This window comes from Nomascus leucogenys, chromosome 13, assembly GCF_006542625.1.
Source record: "Nomascus leucogenys isolate Asia chromosome 13, Asia_NLE_v1, whole genome shotgun sequence".
Classification (NCBI taxonomy): Eukaryota; Metazoa; Chordata; class Mammalia; order Primates; family Hylobatidae; genus Nomascus; species Nomascus leucogenys.
The window spans coordinates 15,371,838-15,391,842 of record NC_044393.1 but is presented as its reverse complement, the minus strand read 5'-3'; the positions used below and the strand labels follow the sequence as shown (position 1 = coordinate 15,391,842).

At 50.3% G+C, this 20,005-nt stretch overlaps 1 protein-coding gene across 2 annotated transcripts in view; it reads right to left on the bottom strand.

Annotated features, from left to right (window-relative positions):
• The window catches only part of PREX1 (phosphatidylinositol-3,4,5-trisphosphate dependent Rac exchange factor 1), a 204,883-nt gene that overhangs the window by 53,970 nt on the left and 130,908 nt on the right, over positions 1–20,005 (bottom strand). For both annotated transcript variants that reach the window (XM_030825397.1, XM_030825398.1), the window contains 6 exons: positions 14,043–14,161; positions 12,321–12,470; positions 10,030–10,177; positions 2,557–2,657; positions 916–1,019; positions 625–674 (listed from right to left, as the gene is read on the bottom strand). In XM_030825397.1, coding sequence (XP_030681257.1) covers positions 625–674; positions 916–1,019; positions 2,557–2,657; positions 10,030–10,177; positions 12,321–12,470; positions 14,043–14,161 — 672 coding nt within the window. The remainder of the gene's footprint in view (positions 1–624; positions 675–915; positions 1,020–2,556; positions 2,658–10,029; positions 10,178–12,320; positions 12,471–14,042; positions 14,162–20,005) is intronic.

Below are 20,005 nucleotides of genomic sequence, written 5' to 3'. Positions count from 1 at the left end.
ATGCCTTTCACATACCTCCATGATTGAGAGGCCTCCCCAGCCATGTGGGACTGTGAATTCATTAAATCTCCTTTTCTTTATAAATTACCCAGTCTTGGGTATGTCTTTATCAGCAGCATGAAAACAGACTAATACAGAGGACAGAAAGTACCAGGTTGGTGACACTTTATGAAGGTAGGCAGGGAAGATCCCTGTGATATGGAGGCGTTTGAAGGAAGTGAGGGAACGAATATGAAGGTATGCAGAGGAAAAGCATCCTAAGCAAAGGGAACAGCAGGCACAAAGGCCCTGAGGTGGAGCCCATTATTACCCCCATTTCACAGAGGAAACGGTTGAGGCACAGAGAGGTTAAGTAACTCTGCCAAGGTCACACAGCTGCTAACTAGGAGGGAGGTTCAAGCTCAGTCTGCCTGGCTCAGAACTGACACCCTGCATCACTACACTGCAGTGCTTCCCACAATTTAATTCAGTTAATCCTAATGACAACTCTAAAGGATAGGTGCCATTGCGAGCCCCATTTAATGGAGAAGGAGACTGGAGCTCAGAGAGGTTAAGTTGCCGGCCCAAGGCCACACAGCTGAGAAGAGGTAGAGGTGAAAGTGGAGCTTGGAGAAAGTAACTTACTTGATCACCGGGGTGTAGAGGCTGTGAAGACGGCAGTAAAGCCTCACACCCTGAAAGAAAAAAGGGGAGGAATTCTGGGATCAGGCCACATCCTTCACAAGCCTCCAAATCCAGGCTGATGGGAGAGATGGCTTCCAGGACGGGGCAGGACAGGGTGATGGGGGCAGGGGTGGGGTGTGGGCAGTGGAGAAGGCAAACAAGCCAAGGGGCACAGGCCTGCTCCAAGGAGAACCCGGGATGGAGGTAAACAAGTCCAGCTGAGTCAGGGTCACGGAGGCGGAGGGCCCCTACCTTGGACATGATGTCCTCCAGCTCACTTCGGGCCTTGTAGGTGCCATCGTCGTAGCGGAAGCGATACATCACCTGCTCATTCTTGAACTGGTGCTTGTCGGAAACTGGAGAGACAGGAGGACCTGTGACGCTGGGCACGCCCCCTCGGCCCCTCCTGGCCACGCCCACCAGTATCAGCCTTCACTCTATCGGCCACGCCCCCTCAGCCCCTCTAGGTCACGCCCACCAGCATCAGCCTTCACTGCCAGCCACGCCCCCTCTGCCCCTCCCAGTCACGCCCACCAGCATCAGGCTTCACTGCTGGCCACGCTTTTTTTTCCACTGAAACCCCAGGAGGTGAGTGCTATGACTTCCCCATTTTGCACGTGAGGATACCCCATCCTCCTGCTATGTGCAGGGCCCTGCTGAGACTCGCAGCTTGGGGTGGGGCATCTTCAGGGGTGAGGGACCCAGAAATGCCCCTGATCCAGCCTGCACTGGGACCCCTCTGGCTCAGCATGTCCTTGGATCTAGATCACCAATGGATGGGTGGGGACAAGCAGGCTGGGGCCTGAGACCACATTGCTGAGATTTACGGAGCCATCTCTATCCCACAAAGTCATCTTTGATGCTTCAGATCCATTAGCAATGCCTGTAAGGCCCTAACCTTCAAGATACCAATCACCTCACTCCTACACTGGCCCGAACCACCTTCGCCTCGCACCTGGACTATCACAGCAGCCTCTTTGCTGGGCTCCCTGCTGTCACCCTTGGTCCCAACAGTCTCCACAGGACAGCCAGAGGGATTCTGCTAGCATGTTCATCCAAGCAGTTCTTTCCTCTATGCAGAGCTCAGCAACAGCTTTATAGCTCATTCAGAGTAAAAGCAAAAGACCCTACAATTCTCTATAGGATCTCATCTCGCCTCCTGGACTCTCCCATCAGCCCTGTGCCCTCTGACCTCATCTCCTACCATGCCCCCTCCTCACTCTGAGGCAGCCACACTCCCTCCCTGCTATTCCGTGCACAACCCACTTAGACTCTGCCTGAGGACTTTGCACTGGCTGTTCCCTCTGCCTGGAACCATCATGCCCACCTGGGTCCCTCCCTCACTGGTGGCTCAGGTCCTGGTTCCAATGTGACCTTCTCAGTGAGGCCTTTCCCATCTCCCCTATTCAAAAGTGAACGCCAACACCACACTCTTTACCCTCCTTCCCTAGCACCTATCATGTTTTACTATCTTGCTTTGTAAAGATAAGCAAGTAAAGATCTTATCGTCCCCTCCAACTACAAGGTCGGCTCCATGACAACAGGCACATCTCCTCCCGTTCACTGCAGTGTGAACAGTGCCTGTTCATTATAGGCACTCAATAAATATTTGCTAAATAACTAAAACTTAACCAAATGGTTCTTGACATTTCTTGAAGGGACAGAAAAAAGACTCTACTCCCCTGCCCCCAGGTTTTTGAGGTGTCCCTGATTTTCTGGTGCTTAAGAGGCAGTTTTACAAGGGCATCCACGTTCCTGTGGGCCGCATTGTGCCCAGAAAACACGGCGGCTGCACGAAAGGGTAGAAGCTGCCTGAGTTAGTGGAAGCATGGCACAGTTGGGGCCTGACCTGTTCCCACCCCTTAGCCCAGCTGGGCCCAGCCCTCCACTCACCATGGTGGATGATGCCATTCTCCAACAGGGCTTGGCCCAAGTTGACTCCTTCTTCCGTCTTGCTAATTTCACCAATTTCTAGGAGCCAGGCAACGAACTCACTGCCAGGAACACAATATGTGGTTGAGAGGATTTCCCCAATGCTGGGACCACAGGGACCAACACTAAGCTGGCCTGGCCACATCCACCCCTGGGAATGACAGCTAGAACTTCCTACAGGGAAGCCGAGCTTAGGAGTCTATAGCCCTTGGGGTTGTACTGAGGCTTCATGCTTCTCTTATTACCAGTAGCAGAGAGGAGAGTGTGACCAGATTCCAGGTCTGCCTCAGGCTCACTGGATGGATGCATGGATGGATGGATGGATGGATGGATGGAAGGAAGGAAGAAAGGAAGGAAGGAAGGGAGGGAGGGAGGGAGGGAAGGAGGCTGGGCAGGCAGGTTGGTGGATGAGTGACTAGATAGATGGATTACTGGATGGATGGATGGATGTCCGACCAGACAGACAGCCAGCACATGGGCAGGTAGGTAAGTGGGTAAGTGGATGAACGAACAGATAGATGACTTAATATGGGGTAGATGAAGAAGAGAGTGAGTAGATGGGTGGATGGGTCAGGGATGGATCACAGATGGCTAGATGGGGTGGTGGCTGGACAGATGAACAGAAGGGATGGACAAACATGCAGGAAGAAATAATAGGGGGCCAGAAAGATGATGGTGGGGAGTCAGGAGAGCTAACAGTGATGAAACCATGTCATTTCCATATTCAAAACCCTCCCACAGGCTTATTACTCAGAAAAAAAATCCCAACTCTTTCCACATGGACATAAACAAGGCCCAGCATGACCCACTCCCACCCTGACTGATCTCACCCCCAATACCTCTCACTAGTTATGCCTTAGCCACACCTACCATCTTTCCCTTATTAAAAAATACCAGACTCCTCCCTGCCTCGGGGCTGTTGCACTTGCTGTTTCTTCTGCCTGCAAATGCCCTTCCTCAGCTCTTCATACAACTGTTCCTTCTCATCCTTCAGGACTCAACACAGACGTCACCTCCTCAGAGAAGCCTTCCCTGACTACCTCATTTAAAATGGTCCCCGACCCCTATCCAATCCATCACATCTCGGTGTTGCTTCCTTTTTTGCACTTTTCACTGTCTGGAGTGGTCTTATTTACAGATTTATTTTATGTATTTATTGGCCATCTCCCCCAACCAGAATGTAATAACATGAACAGGGCATTTTCTCTGTCTTATTCATGGCACTATCCCAGCACCTACCAGAGGGCCTGATGCACAGCGGGGCTCAATGATCATTTATGGGACAAATGAAGGAATGAACCATCCAACATTAAGAAATGTTCTGAGGTCGGCAGGAAGGTCTCGGGGAGACAGAAATGCTCCCAGGCCAGAGGAAGACAGGCAGCTTTTCCAACTCCCACGTGACTGCCCGGTGGTGAGAGGCTCAGCCGGGGCCCCAGGTCCTAGTTCTTGCGGGTGCTTCTCAGGCTCAGCCCAGGGCTCAACCCACTCAAACTCGGCAGGAAAAGGGAGAGCCTGGAATGGGGCTGTTTCCGCCGAGGCAATCTGTGTTCAATGAAAGCAAGTGGCAGCTGGCCAGAGCCTGAGCACCCTGCTTATCGAAACCAGCTGTCCTGCCTCCAATTACAGGGCCAGAGGGGGGCAGGGCTATTTTTAGCTTCCTAGTGTTTGGCAGAGCAAAGACCTGCCTGGTGTGTAGGTAGCGGTGTGTGCTGGAGCATTCAGAATGCCCTGGCTGGAGGCAGAGTGGGGTGCAGAAGAAATGCATCTGCTTTGTGGGACAGGCGCCCCAGGTGGGGAAGGGATTGCTCTGGGTCCTGTCCACCCCCAGTTCCATTCTCAAAGTCTTGGAATTCAGGGACAGGGAGAATGTTGCCAGCAGCTGAAGGAGGGGAACAGATGTTTGAGTGCCCACTCTCGGAAGCTGGAGACCCAGCGTCCGGTGGCCCACCAGCTGTCTAATTGGGGGCCGCCTCTGGCACTCATCAGCAACTCTGTGGCCAGGGTTAGGGGACAGGAAGTAACCCACAGCAGCTGCTGGGGCAGAAGAAGACAGCCCAGAGGACAGCAACTCTGCCCTATGTTTCTGCCCAAACTGGGTCTTGCCACCTTCTGGTGGATGAAGGAGGGTTCACAGCTTGATGGGCAAAGCTGAGCGGGTCCTTGTGCCTCTCTGGGCCTCATCAGGGCCCACCTGGGAAGTGGCTCACTCAGTCACCTTCTGGATTTAGCAGGCAAAATTTCTAGTCATATGAAATCCTGAGCTGGGATGCGGTATGCAAAAACCCAATAAAATTCATCTCTAGTGCAGGGGTGTCAAATTTGTAAATAGGAAAAACAGGACAGGAGGAGACTGTGCAGAATCAGCCAGCACCTGCCGTGTCTAAAGCTGGCAGCCACTCTTCAGTGTAGCCCATCATGGCCCATTATGTTAGAAGACGAACGCATCTAACAGCTTCTCAGGAGAGTGAGGAAATCCAGCATTTCCTGTGAAATCTCCCCATCATTAAATGTTCATATCGAGTCCAACATTTTCTGAAAGCACTACATGGGCCGAGGAAAACATGTCTGCTAACTGTATCAGGTCAGTGGGGCACTGCTAGCCACCTCTGGGGTACAGAGGAGAGTGTTCTGGGCAGGGGGATCAGCCCACACAGAGGCCCTGAGAGGTAAGGTCAGGAAACCAGCGATCTGCCAGTAGGGAGGGGCGCTGGCGTGCAAAGTGCAGCTAGGTCCAAGCTCCCAGAAAGACGCAGCTCAGGACAGTGTGAGGAGAGCTGGAGATACAGGGAGAAGGCAATCTAGCTTGATGGGGAGTCTGAGAGTCAGGGATGGCAGGGTGAGTTGAGAGTTAGGATGTGTCAGCTTTCATCCCTCCTTCCTTCCCGCCTCCTAGAATCATTCACCCACTAAACATCTACTTAGCCTACCATGGGCCACGGCCAGGGCGAGGCACAGGGAATACACTCTGCAGTCTTCCTAAGAAAGCCGCCTGAGCTCAGGCCCAAGGTACCACTTACGACCCAACACAAGAATCCCTTTTTCTTGCCTGATTCCTCCATGGGCCATGGGCTCCAAGAGGGTAGGGACTGGGGGGTACCCAGTGGAATACCCATCCCTGTGACTCCACGGCTCGGGGATGCCTCCTGGAGATGACAATGTTGGACAAATCCTTACCGACCCTCTCGTGCACGCTAACACCCTGCACCTGTGCATACAGGTGGCCAAGACACCAAGGCCCCTTCCACCTTGGAGCTTTCCCTCTGGCAGACGTCCATAACTGAATGGCATCTAATCTCTGCCAAGGGTGAAACCCAAGGCCTTCTTCTTCCAGGAAGCTTTTCCTGACGGCCCCTGCCAGACACGCCTCGTCATACCTGGTCACCTTGAGCTCCGACAGCTCCACCAGTGCCCTCGATCTGGGCCAGGGTGATGAGTGACATCCTCATCTCACTCTGCTACCGAGACTCCTCCAGTGGCTTCCCAGAGCACCAAGACGAAAATGTGAGCTGCCTGCCAAGGCCCTGCCTGAGGTGACCCACTTTAACTGATGAGGCCACATCTCCTGCCCCTCTGACCACTCACGGCTCCAGCCACAATGGCCTCCTGCTGTTCCACCATCACTCAAAGCTCACTCCAGCCTCAGGGCTTTCGCGCCTACTGCTTCCTAAGCCAGGAATGCTGTTCCCCACACCCTCTCATGGCTGGCTCTTGCTTGTCTTTCAGATCGTGGTTAAATGTCACTTCCCCTGAGAGGTCCTGACTGCCCACCCTGCTGAACCAGCCCCATTTCCTCTTGTCCTGACTTCACCCTAAGTATTTCCTTAGCGCATTCATCAAGTTGCTGAAATTCCCTTCTTTCTATCTGTCTCCTTTTCTGTCATCTGATTTCCCCCACTGGATGCTTACCTCTATGAGGGCAGGGACTTCATCTGTCCTATTCCCGACTGGCACATAGCGGGGACTCGGTAACACCGAGTGGGTGAATGAATGAGTGAATCTGTTTTGTCTCCCCTACAAATCTGAGGATGCCAGAGGGCACAGGCCATGCTCCTCCCAGGACACTCTCCACATTAATGCAGATTTTATTCCTTGCTTTTTAAATGTGGCATCTAAGAGTTTTTTCTCTGAGTAGGGCAGAAAGAGGCCCCTCCTTCATACACTCATCATACACAGCCAGTACGATTCCCACGAGTCTCACCAGCACTGTGCTGCACACGTCACGTGTGTTCTCTCACTGTATCTTCTGACAGTCCTCAGAGGCACATTTTATTATCTCCCTTTAACTGATCATTCACTGAGGCTCAGAGAAGCTAAGAAACTTGCCCAATGTCACACAGCTAGAAAGTGAGGGAACCAAGACTTGAGTCCAAATCTAACTCAAAGCCCAACCCTTGAGGGTGATAAAAGACAAATCAGGTCAGGTGCAGTGGCTCACGCCTGTAATCCCAGCACCTTGGGAAGCCAAGGCGAGAGGATTTGCGAGACCCCCATCTGTACAAAAAAAATAAAAATTAGCTATAGAAGCCTGGCACAGTGGCACGCACCTGTAGTCTCAGCTACTCAGGAGGCAGGAAGATCGCTTGAGCCCAGGAGTTTGAGGCTGCAGTGAGTTATGATCACACCACTGTACTCCAGCCTGGGCAACAGAGCGAGACCCTGTCTCTAAAAACCAAAAGATAAATCAGACACTTTTTATATTCATGCAGTTCCCCAATAGTGGAGACAGATGTAGAGAGAGGAACTGTTGGGAAAAATAAAATGTGCTGAGTAGAAATAAAAATGAATAGACAAGGCAAAGTACAGTGGGAGACAGCACCAGTGTGGCTTTGTGATCTTGTACAGAACCCTTCCCCTCTCTGTGCCTCGGTTTCCTCACTTTTAAAATGGTGATAGTGGCAGTGACTGTTTCATGGTGTTGTGTGGGGATTAAAAGACATGGCTGAATGCCAGTGCTTGGAGCAAAGGGCTTGATCAATATCTCGGTGGCTACGAAGTCCTTCTACCCCGGAGGACCAGGGACGCATCTTAGACAAGAAGATTCAGTAGCGGGACCCTGGCAGGGGTAGCAGGATCACAAACCCCAGGGCTATGTGCAGAGCAAAGCTGTGGAGGGAGAAGCGTTTATCAGAACAATCTCCTGCAGAAAGGCTGGCCCTTTCGGATCTGCAGTTACAAAACAAGCTGCCATCCTGGCCTCGTTTCAAATGGGCACTAGAAGAAATCTCTCTAATCCTTCCTGAGGAGGCAGAACTCCTCGAAGTTCTGATCACAGAAAGGCTGCCTCATCGGTCCGGACTGGGCAGTTTGGCAGGAGACAGGAAGGTTCTCCAGCCCCAGGGGGCCAGGAAGCTGGCCCCTCCTGAGAGAAAAGCCTCCTTTCCTGTGGGATTAGGAGTTGGCTGAAAAGGCCAGCCAGGCTGCCCTGCCCCGCCCCGCCTGCCCCAGCCATCAGGACTCCAGGGCCCAAACTCTCCTCTCCATGGAAGCTCAGAGCTGGAGTTCCTGATCCTCGAGGGCAACAGGGCACCAAGGCCCTTGAGGGCAACAGGGCAATAGAGTCCAAGGCGCCCTGCGGGTCTGAACCCTTCTACCTGCTGCCCCTCTACCACAAGCCTCAGGCCATGAGTGCCAGCTGTCCCCAAGTCCACACTAAGCCTCCGTGGCCTGCCCAACATCCATACTGCACTCTGAATGTCTATCAGCATTTCAACCTCCACCGGGCTCCTGCTCCTTCCCAGGGACCTGCTCCTGCCTCCCCGCCTCTTCCTCCCCTTGGCTTCTAGAGGAGTGCCACCTTCTCGCCAGCAGCTCCACTCAGAGGTCTCTACCCCCTCCTCCTTCCAATGCCATCATGGGGCCCCAGGGCCCAAGCCTGCCTCTTCTCTCCCTTCAGGTTCCCCTGTGCAGTTCAGGCCGTCTCATGGCTTTAAAGACCATTTAATGCCATCTCCCATGTGTAGGTCCCCAATGCAGACCTTTCTCCCCAAGTCAAGATTTTGCATCCAACCAACAAGCCCACATCTCCATCTGGGTGTCTACCAGCCTGACGTAACCCGTCCACAACTGCACTCGTGGGCTTCCCACCGCCCCCTGCAGCCTGCTCCTCCCGCCATCTTCTTCCCCTTCTCAAAGGAGCAACTCCAGCTTCCCAGCGCCTCGCAGTCCTGAACTCCCTTTATTTTTCCACCCCATCAACAAATGCTGTTGCCTTCCAAGTTATCCGGAACACAGCCACTGCTCCCCGTCTCCACAATGACCATCCTGGGTCAAGCCTGGCCCACGTAACCTCTCGCCTGGTCCACAGCACTGTGATAAAGCAGCAGCTTTTACCCTAGAGGCCTCTGCAAAGGCTTTAGGGAAGTGGGGGGAGCTTAAGTCCTTACATTCTAAATAAAGGTCCCACATTGCCGGCAAACTTCTCTCCCCAGCTGCACCACAAGCTTCATGAGGTTGCAAGCCCTTGGCACCGTCCTCTCTGGAGTGTCTAGCACATTGTAGGGCCTTAAAACAGCCTGGCCATTTTACAAGGACTGGATTTCTTCTGCCTCTCCTGTGCCCCAGCCCTCTCCCTCAGGTGACCTGAGTGTAAGAGCCAGCCTGTCACACCTGTGTTCTGACCCCTTTGAACTCCAGTTATAAAATGGGGCTGTATGTCCCAAACAGAGAAAGTGGAGGCTCTGAGCACTAAGAAGCTTATAGAAGCTTCCCTCGCCCCTCACATGTAACTCAGGAAGAGAGGCCTCACCAGATACTCTCCCTGCCAACACCCTGACCTGGGACTGCCAGCCTCCAGAACTGTGAAGCAATACATTTCTGTTGTTTAAGCCACACCAGTTTTGTGCAACTTTGTTATGGCAGCCTGAGCCAAAAAAAATGGGGTGGGGGTGGGGGGCCTACCTTTATTCTTCCAGCCCTTAAAACACCTTTGTAATCAATTACCTGTGTTCAATATCTCTCTGCTTGAAATGCCTAGAGTGGCTTCTCTTTTCCCAAGTGCTACAGCAGCATTTTTCAAACCGATAGTGCTTTGTGAAACAATGTCATGGGTCTTGCCAGCATTAATTTTGAAATGAATGAAGAAGCAACTTGAATAGAATAGAAAGAACAGAAGAGAATAGAAACAGATATTTTCAGAGTGGGATCAAGCACAGTAAGCTCTGTGAAACCTCAGCTTCAATCATATATTACATGAATGGGTGTACCGGGTCACAATGGAAAAATATGTCTGGTAGTAGGTTGAAAGACCTGATTTAGGGACCCCACTAGCCTTCTTGATCTCTGAGGGCTGCTCCATAAGGATTCAGGTCCTTTTGTGGCTCTGCCCAGGACAGCTCCTGGGCAGGGCCAGGCTGCATGGGTGGATGGGGATGATCTGCCCCACCTCCAGCTGAGAGCCCAGGGACCCAGGGAGTTCAGAGTGAGGCTACTCACTTGCCAAGAAAGCACTTGGGGACAGTGCTCAGCTTTCTCCGGCGGTCCTTGATGAGGTTCACCTTCTTGTTCATCATCATGTGGTACAGCTTCTCCCCCTTCTCCGCAATCATGACGTAGGCATCACGCTCCATGCCCAGCTTCAGGCCTACACAGGGGCACGGTCAGCACTGGAGAGAGCACCAGACCCAGGGCAGGGGGGTGGGGGGAGACAAGGGGCAGGCCCACAGCTCCTGAAAGCCGGCCTGCCACCTACCCCACCACCTGCCCCCCACCACCACCACACCAGCAGCAGCTAGAGGGCACTGACTATTGCTGCCCTAGGCACCTGCCAATGACACCTCAAAACAACCATTTTACAGATGGCAAAAGTTGAGACCCAGAGAGGTTAAGTCCTGGGATAACAGGGGGTCATGTCTTCAACCCAGGAATCAAGCTCTAGAGCTATGTTCTTAATCACTTTCCTGTGCTGCCTCTCCAACCTGAGGGTGGGTTTCCAGATTCACAGGTTATCGGAAAACTTGTCAGTATCTTCATTCCAGCCCAGTGATAAAAGTCTAGTCGTTCTTCCAGCCAACACTCACAGGACCTGACCCTAATCTCTGCCCACATTTTTCTATTTTGACCCCCATCTAATTTTGACAACAGCAAATGCTTTTATAGCACCTACTATATGCCAGTATGCCACATGAGAAACCCATAATAATAAGGTGCCATAATTATCCCCATTTTACAGATGAAGAAACTGAGGTCCAGAGAAGTTCAGTTCTCTGCCCAAGGTTGCCCAATTGGAAGTGGTGAAACCAGAATTTAGACCCGGGAAGTTGGTTCCAGATTCGTGCTCGTGACCACCCCAGCCCTGAGGTCAGGATGTGGACAACACCCAGTTCTAACAACCAAGACCCACTTGGGCCACACCCCCGCCTGTGATCCCATGTGCCCAACAAAGACCACAAAGATACTGATCAGCCTCACTTAGGCCACATCCCTGAACCCCATCCCAGTCCTGACCACATACTCAGCCCTGACCAATTTCAGAGGTCACAACCCTGCCTAACCAGGCCCCCAGTTCAGTGGTTTATCTGGCCTAATATCATTTTTAATAAGTGTTGGTGCAACGTTTAGGATCAGAAAATGTCACCTAAAAATCCGTATGTCTAGTTTCTCTAGACAAACAATCCATGGATTTGGCCCCGCTGGGCCCATATTCCCAAGAGAGGATGGTGGCTTGTCTTGGGTGGAAGTAGGGAGAGGAGAGGAGAAGCGGATGGGTGTGACATATATGTGAAAGGCAGAGTTAAAGGGACTTGTTGATCTATTGAATTTGGGGAGCAGGCATTGCAGGGGAGATGAGGGGTGATACGAAGACTTTGACTCTGAGCTGTGGGGCTAAGGGAGGAGCCACTGACTGGTATGTAGAAGTCGAGAGGATGAGCAGGTTTGGGGCAGAAGGCTGGGGGAAATGAAGAGCTATGATTTAGACACAGCAAGTGTGAGCACCTACGACACCTCCAAGTGGCAGTTTCAAGTAAGCAGGATACACATTTGGAGGAAACTGAGGCCCAGTTTCCTCCTCAGTAAAACTGGGAGGTGGGGAGGGTTTTTAGAGTTATATGTCAGATTTTGAAAAGTGCTCAAATCCGAGACCTCCTGTAGCATTACAACCCTCTACAGCAGGAACTTGGATCCCCATTTATCAGATGAGATCACTGATGTCTGGAAAGCTGGAGTAACTTGCCCCAAAACACACCAAAGCCTCCTTTTCCCAGCCTGGTGGTCTCTGCACAAAACAGCCCAGTGCCTCCCCACAGTTGTTGCATGCCCACCCCCAAGCCCACCCTCCGATTATATCCAGCCCCTGCACTTCCTCATGTGAACTGCTTCGGGGGTGCCTGTGCCCAGAGGGACTCCTGACTGAGGTTAATGGGCAGCTCCAATGGACCCTCCTCCCAGAATTAGATTCAGTGAATATCAAAGAAAACCTTAGGCGGAGGGCATAGGGCTATGCGCAGGAAAGGGGAGCATCTTGAGTCCTAATGTTTAAGGATGAACACCTTCGGGCAAGACCCTTCTTTGGGGCCTCAGTTTCCCCATTTGTCTAGTGGGCAATCTCTGCGGTACCACCAAGTTGGAATAGTCCCAGAGCTCCCGGTCCCTTCAAATACCTGCTTCTTACAGCTCTGATCCTCCTGAAAAGGACCCTATGCCCCTTCCCTAAACACAGCCCCCACTCAGAAGAAGCCACGCATAGCTCAGGGATCCCAGGCGAGCCCCCCAAAGCCGCTGCTCACTCTCGCGCTGCTCCCGCTCGCGGATGATGGCGTCCAGCCACTTCTGCTTCTCCTCTGCCGTCTTGGCCATGCAGACAAACCACTTGTTCTTGGCCGTGTTGTGGATCTTCCAGCCGTTGGTGACGGTATAGCCGTTGCTGTGGTAATCCGCTGGTGGGGGCAGGAGGCAAAGGTGCAGCAGAGACTCAGCCATGTGACCTTCAACACTCCCCATTAACTAGCCCTTCCACCCCAGCACAGGGCGGGGCCCTCAAATGGATCAGGATGGGGAGCTGGACTTCCAGCCCTTCAAATGCTCACTTCTTATCCTTTTCCAGTGGGCAAGGAAGACCTTCTTCAAACAAAGACCCCTCTTAACCACTCAGTGACAGGGGGCTTCATTTTAAGACCTTGCATCTAGGCACAAACACAGCAGTGACTCACGGGGAGACACTTACTTGGAGCCCCAAAATGCTTCCTGGGCTCTTCCCATCTCACTCAGGCACTGGAGTTACTTAAAACCATAGTGCCAGCCTGACAAGCCAAGTCAAACGTGGGACCCCTACCCAATGCTGGCTGGGATGGGACCTGGAAAACCTCTCAAACAGGTTGGCAAACAGGGAAGCGAAAGCCTGAATCTGAGGAGGGCTCCAGGGGCTTCATGAGACTGCCAAAGGGGCCTGTGGCTCAAAACCAAGCAAGAACTCCTGCTCTGGACAAGCTCAAAAGCACACATACTAGGAGATGCTCACATGAGCCATCACAGCGTCACTGTGCATGACCGTGAGTGGTGGCAACAGGCCAAACATCCATCACCCAAAGAATGGATGAAGTGTGGAATGTTCACGCAACGGAACACTCTGCAGCAACGGAAACCAAGAGGTTGCAAACAGCTACATGCAGAGACATGGATGAACCCCACCAACATGGTGTTGAGTGAAAGAAGCAGTTTGTTAAAAAAAAATGTAGACCATATTTTCTGGGCCGGGGAGACTAGGTGTCGCTGTGTCACCCAGGCTGGAGTGCAGTGGTCAAATCATGGCTCACTGCAGCATCTACCTCCTGGGCTTAGATGATCCTCCCACCTCAGCCTCCCCAGTAGCTGGGACCACAGTTGCACTCCACCATGTCCAGCTAGTTTTTGTATTTTTTGTAGAGACAGGTTTTCTCCATGTTGCCCAGGCTGGTCTCAAATGCCTGGGCTCAAGCGGTCTGCCCACCTCGACCTCTCAAAGTGCTAGGATTACAGGCGTGAGCCACCACACCCAGCTGACCATATTTTATGACCATTTAAGTAAAATGGTCATGAACATTATATGACCAGGTGGGCTGTATATATATACACACATATATAATCACATATATGTAAAGTCACTTAAACATATGTAATCATGTAACCACTTATATAAGGCTCAAAAATAGAAATTTTAATTAAAACGTTTAGTCATAAATGCTTAGGAGGTAAAAATGTCTTTAAAAAGCAGGAAAATGATCATCACAAAATCCAGACAGTGGTTACTTCTAGGCGGTAGAAGGCATTGCAAGGAGGAAGGATTTGGGGTACAGTGTTTTATTTCTTAACTTGAATGCTAACCACCTAGATGTTCGCTTCATGCATCTATGCTTTGGGCACTTTTCTGTAGGTAGATTACATCTCATGATAAAAGAAAAAATATATTTAAATGAAACAGAGAGAGTGCCAGGGAGCAGGCAGGGCTCAGGCGGGGCTGGGGGAGGGGCTACCTGTCCCATCTTCCACGTTCTCCACCTCCATGACTTCAGTGTTGATTCGACCCCTGAAGATGTAGAGGGAGCCGTTGATGGATTTGGTCCTCTTCGTGGACTTCTTGCTCCCGGTGACCCTGAAAGACAGTGAGAAGTCAGCGTCCCCTGCACATCACCTCCCAGATACAACTATTTTCAATAGCGCAAAGGGGAACACAACACTGAGGGGCATCCAGGGGACAGACAGGAGCCCCGGGTAGGGCTCAGGAGCAGGAGTGTTTGGCTGGTGCTGGGGTAACTTGAACAAGTCACTTCTCTTCCAGCCACAGCTTCCTCATCTGGAAAACAGGCTAATAGCCTTGCAGACCCCACAAAGCTACTTTTCAGCTAAAAGGAGACATGGGAGACCAACAGGAGGTAACAGAAACCCATTCTTCTTGGCTAGAAAATGGGGAAAGACCTGTTAAGTTTCTCAAAGACAGGAACTTCCTGAAATACGACCAGAATGGAAGGAGGGCTTGGAATTGGCAGTCCATTCATCCATTCATCCATCCATCCATCCATCCATCCATCCATCATCCACCTTCCCAGGGTTCAATCATTCACTCGAGTGAATTCTATCATTCACCCACTCCTATAGTCTAAATGTTGGTGTCCCTCCAAAATTCATGTTATATCTTAACCCCCGAGGTAATGGTATTAGGAGGTAGGGCCTTTGAGAGATGAAGAAGTCAGGGGGAAAAGGACCTCATGAATGAAATTAGGCCCTTATAAAAGAGGCCCCAGAGAGCTGGCTCGCCTCTTCCACCACGGGGGACACAGCAAGAAGGCACCATCTATGAAGCAGAAAGCAGGCCCTCGCCAGCACTGAGTCTACCAGCACCTTTGATCTTGGAGTTCACAGCCTCCAGAATTGTACAAAATACATTTCTGTTGTTTATTTTATTTATTTATTTATTTATTTATTTTTTGAGATGGACTCTCACTCTGTTGCCCAGGCTGGAGTGCAGTGGCATGATCTCAGCTCACTGCAACCTCCGCCTGTCGGGTTACAAGCGATTATTCTGCCGCAGCCTCCCCAGTAGCTGGGACTACAGGCATGCCTCACCACGCCCAGCTAATTTTTTGTATTTTTAGTAGAGACAGAGTTTCACTGTGTTAGTCAGGATGGTCTCAATCTCCTGACCTTGTGATCTGCCCGCCTTGGCCTCCCAAAGTGCTGAGATTACAGGTATAAGCCACGGCGCTGCCGTTATTTTATTTATTTATTTATTTTGAGATAGAGTCTCATTCTGTCGCCCAGGCTGGAGTACAGTGGCACGATCTCGTCCCACTGCAACCTCCGCCTCCCGGGTTCAAGCAATTCTCCTGCCTCAGCGTCTCGAGTAGCTGGGACTACAGGCATGTGCCACCATGCCCGGGTAATTTTTGTATTTTTAGTAGAGACAGGGTTTCATCACGTTGGCCCGGCTGATCTCGAACTCCTGACTTCAAGTTATCCACCCGCCTCAGCCTCCCAAAGTCTTGGGATTACAGATATGAGCCACCATGTCCAGCCCGAATTTCTGTTGTTTAAAACCCCCAGTTTCTGGTATTTTGTTACAGCAGCCTGAAGGGACTAAAACAGTCACTCAACAAACATCTGGCCAGAGCTTCCTATGAGGAAGATACCAAGTCAGGAGCCAAGGGAAGTCACTCATCTGTGCATCCAACAAGCATGTGGAGAACACCTACTATGTGCCAGGTACTGTTTTAGCTACTGGGGTTGCACTGCCGAACAAAACGTCTCTGGGAACTCAACCTCTAATATGGAGTTGGAGGCAGGGCACAGAGACAGTCCCTAAGCAAGGTAAACCATACATCAGGTCAGAGGTACTAAATGCTCTGGTGAAGATACAGCAGAAAATGAACTCCCAGAGCTCAAAGGCCACTTGGTGGTGTGCACAGGCCTCTGCTCCAGCAGGTGGGCTGTATGCTCACCAAGAACCAGTGGGTTTGTTCCCATACCGACTTGGCTGATGTGTACTTGCTACTGTAAGTGGGTAAATGAAACAGGAGATAGGCTGAGGATTCGGGAATGTGGAAGAGACTTCTCTCTCTGATTTTTAAGTTGTAAGTGGTAAAGATGTGGGCTTCTTCTGTGTGTGAGATGGGAGCCACGGAGGGTTGGAGCACAGGCGGAATGGGATGGACTTCGGTTTCAAGAGACTCTCTGTGTCTGCTGGTGGAGAAGGGACTAGAACCAGAGAGGAGACCACTGCAATCATCAAGATGAGAAAGGATGAGGGTGTTGTATGTGTGTTTGTGTGTGTATACACACACATATAAACATATATATACATATGTGCATATACATATTTTTGTAAACTTTGTATTAAAGTATAAAATCCACACAGAAAAAAAATGCCCAAAGAAGCATTAATATGGCTCAATTAACTTTTGCAAGTGAACACATCTGTATCAACATGTTTAGCTCCCCATAGGCACCCCCTTATGCCCCTTTCCCATCACTGCCCTCTTCCCCTGACAAGGGTAACTACTGTCCTGACGTCTAACCCCATAGATTTGCTTTGCCTGTTTTTGAACTTTACACAAATGGAATCACAAGTGTGTACTTTTGTGTCCAGCTTCCTTCACCCAACCTCATGGCTGTGAGTCACCCGTGCTGCTGGGTAGAGTGACATGGCCAGACACCTGGCTTCTTTCCAGTGTGGTGCTGCTGTGAGATTCCTGCACGTGCCTGACAAAGAACATGTGTGCGCATTTCTTTGGGTTAGATACCTGGGGAGCTGAATTACTGAGTGATAAGGAATGTGCATGATTAGCTTTAGGGGATACTGCCAAGCTGTTTTCCAAAATAGTCGTACCGATTTTCCCATACCCAATAGTGTAGGAACATTCCAGTTGTCCCACATCCTCTATAACTGGTATTTTATGTCTCATTTTGGTCATTATGGTACGTATACAGTAGTAGCTCATTAACATTTAATTTGTAGTTCCCTGATGAGTAAATAACCTCAAACACCACTGTATGTTTATTGGCGATCTGGTGCCTTCTTTTGTGAAAGACTGTCCCTTGTCATTTTTTGTTGAATTGTCTGTCTTTTTCTTAATTATTTATAGCAGAGGTTGGCAATTTTTCTTCTGAAAAGGGCCAAATAGTACACATTTTTAGTTTTGTAGGCCATACGGTCTCTGTTACAACTATTCAACTCTGCCCTTATGGCATCAAAGCAGCTAAGACTGTATATAAACAAATGGGCATAGCTGTGTTCCAATAAAACTTTATTAACAAAAATAGGCACAGGGCCAAGTGTGGCTACAGTAGGGCCTCTTTATATATTCTGGATGTGAATACTCTGGCCATTATACAAACTGTAAAGACCTTTTCACAGTCTGTGGCTTGTCTTTTCACTCTCCTCACAGTATTTTTTAATGAAATTCTTAATTGTAGTATAGTCTAATGAATTTAGTTCTCCTTTATAACTATACTCTTTGTCCTGTTTAAGACATTTGCTTACCCCTAGATCATGAAGATATTCTCCCATGCTTTCTTGTAGAAGCGTTATTGTTCTACCGTTTACATTTAAATCTATGATCCAGCTGAAGTTGATTTTTGTGTTTGGTATGAGGTAAGGGTCAAGAATCACTTTTTCCCCCACTGGATATAAAACTGACCAAGCACCATTTATTGTACTGCATTGGTGTTTTTGTTGAAATTCAAATGACTGCTTACATGTGGGTCTACTCCTAAACTCACTATTCAATTCCATTACTCTACGTGTCTGTTTTCATACCAATACCACGCTGTCTTAATTACTATGACCTTTCAGCAGGACTTGGAATCTGGTAATAACGGTCCCCTAGCTTGACCTTCTTCATAATTGTCTTAGCTATTTCTGTCTCTGGATTTTCTTGGAAATTTTATAGTCAGCCGATCATTTACACACACACACACACACATACATACATACATACATACATACATACACACGTACACAAACCCCCTTCTAGAGTATTTATTGGAATTGCACTGAGGTTCTGGGCAAAGTTTGATGACAGGATGGAAAGGACTTGCTGATGTAGTTGGTATGGGGATAAGGATAGCTCAAAATCAAGAAGATTCTGGCTTCAGCTCCTGGGCAAATTTCTTCTCCTGACTCCAGACTCAAGCAGATATCAGCTCTTCCTGAGCCTGCCAATCCTAGGATCAGAACGACACTATTGGCTTGTCTTCAGCCTGCAGATGACAGATCTTGGGACCTGTCAGCCTCCATAATCACAGGAGCCAACTGCTTATTATAAATCTCTTTACACACACACACACACACACACACACACACACACACACACACACCCTATTCTGTCTATCTGGAGAATCTTGACTTAATACAAATTTTGGTACCATTTACTGGTAATGAGGAAGATCCAAGGGGCAGAAGTTAAGATAAAAAACAAAAGCCCTTTAAGACATAATTTAAGTGTGGGCTACGTGTGAGACACCCAAATAAAGATACATATTTGTATTTCTTCCACTTGACCACGTACCAGGCCTTATTCTAACCACAGTACATGTGTACCTTTACATGTTTTACTCCATGAAATGAGGACTACTTTTATCCCCATATAATGGGTAGGAAAACACAGGCGCAAACAGCTGACATAATTTGCTCAAGGTCGCACAGATGGTAAGCAGAGCCTCTGTGTTCTTTTTTTCTTTTTTTTTTTTTTTTTGAGACAGAGTCTTGCTCTGTCCCCCAGGCTGGAGTGCAGTGGCACCACCTCAGCTCACTGCAACCTCCGCCTCCCGGGTTCAAGCGATTCTCCTGCCTCAGCCTCCCAAGTAGCTGGGATTACAAGCGCATGCCACCACACCCGGCTAATTTTTTTGTATTTTTAGTAGAGACGGGGTTTCACCGTGTTAGCCAGGATGGCCTCGATCTTCTCACCTCGTGATCCACCCTTCTCAGTCTCCCAAAGTGCTGGGATTACAGGCATGAGCCACCGCGCCCAGCCCTCTGTGTTCTTAATGGCGACACACTACTGCTGCCTCTAAGATGCTAAGCAGGGGGTTGAGATGCATGAGACTTTGCTCTTTTGGGTCCTCGTTTCCCCTTCTGGAGGATGGGAGGTGGGTTTTTAAAACACTCCTTCCCGTTTTCCACTTCTGACACCCAAGGAGCCTCGCTTTTGAATTCGCCCAGAAGCACTGTGAGTCAGAGACCTCCCCTGACCCATGTCCTGGATGGGTGGTGCCCTGTATGACCCAGGCAAAGACAAACACAGTCAGCAGTCACCAAGCCACTCCAGGCATTGCCTGCACCCACATCAGACTCAGGCGGGGAGATCCACCCACCATTGCCCAATCTCCTGGGCCACTCAGAGCTCAGCCCTCTGGCTCTCCATCCAGAGGCAGGAATGCTGGCCGCCTGCCAGCTTCTCTCAAGAGACACATGCGCCCCTTCCCTGCAGCCAGCCCAGCTCACTTGTGGAAGTGAGGTGGGGAATAGCCTTGAAAGAGCTCAGGGCGCCCACAAGGAAGGCCCTAGGGAGCCCACTTGGAATCTGGTACTATCAGAATCAGCTGCTGCCCCTGCACAGGTGAGACAGCCCCAGAGGAGACAGAGCCTGCACCCGGAAGCCAAAGGTTGAGTAAACTCAGCTAAAAGTTGGGAGCAGGTCACAGAGGCCTAAAGGGACATTCTGTTTTCCAAACCCCAGTGTTCTGGGAAAAGTGCCTGCTCCAGACTGCTTGGGGCAGAGCGGTGGGGCAGGGCTCAGGGTGGACATTGGCAGCAGCCCTGAAACTACCCCAGGAGGACTCTGAGGACAGCCCCAGAGAGACCAGAAAGGAGGCACGGAAAGAGGAGAAGGGGGCGTTCATGAGGGGACAGCAGGACATGAGACAGACAGACCTCAAGGAGTGGGCGAGAATGAAGGAGCAAATGAGAAAGAGCCATGCTGAGCCAGCCACTGGGAGA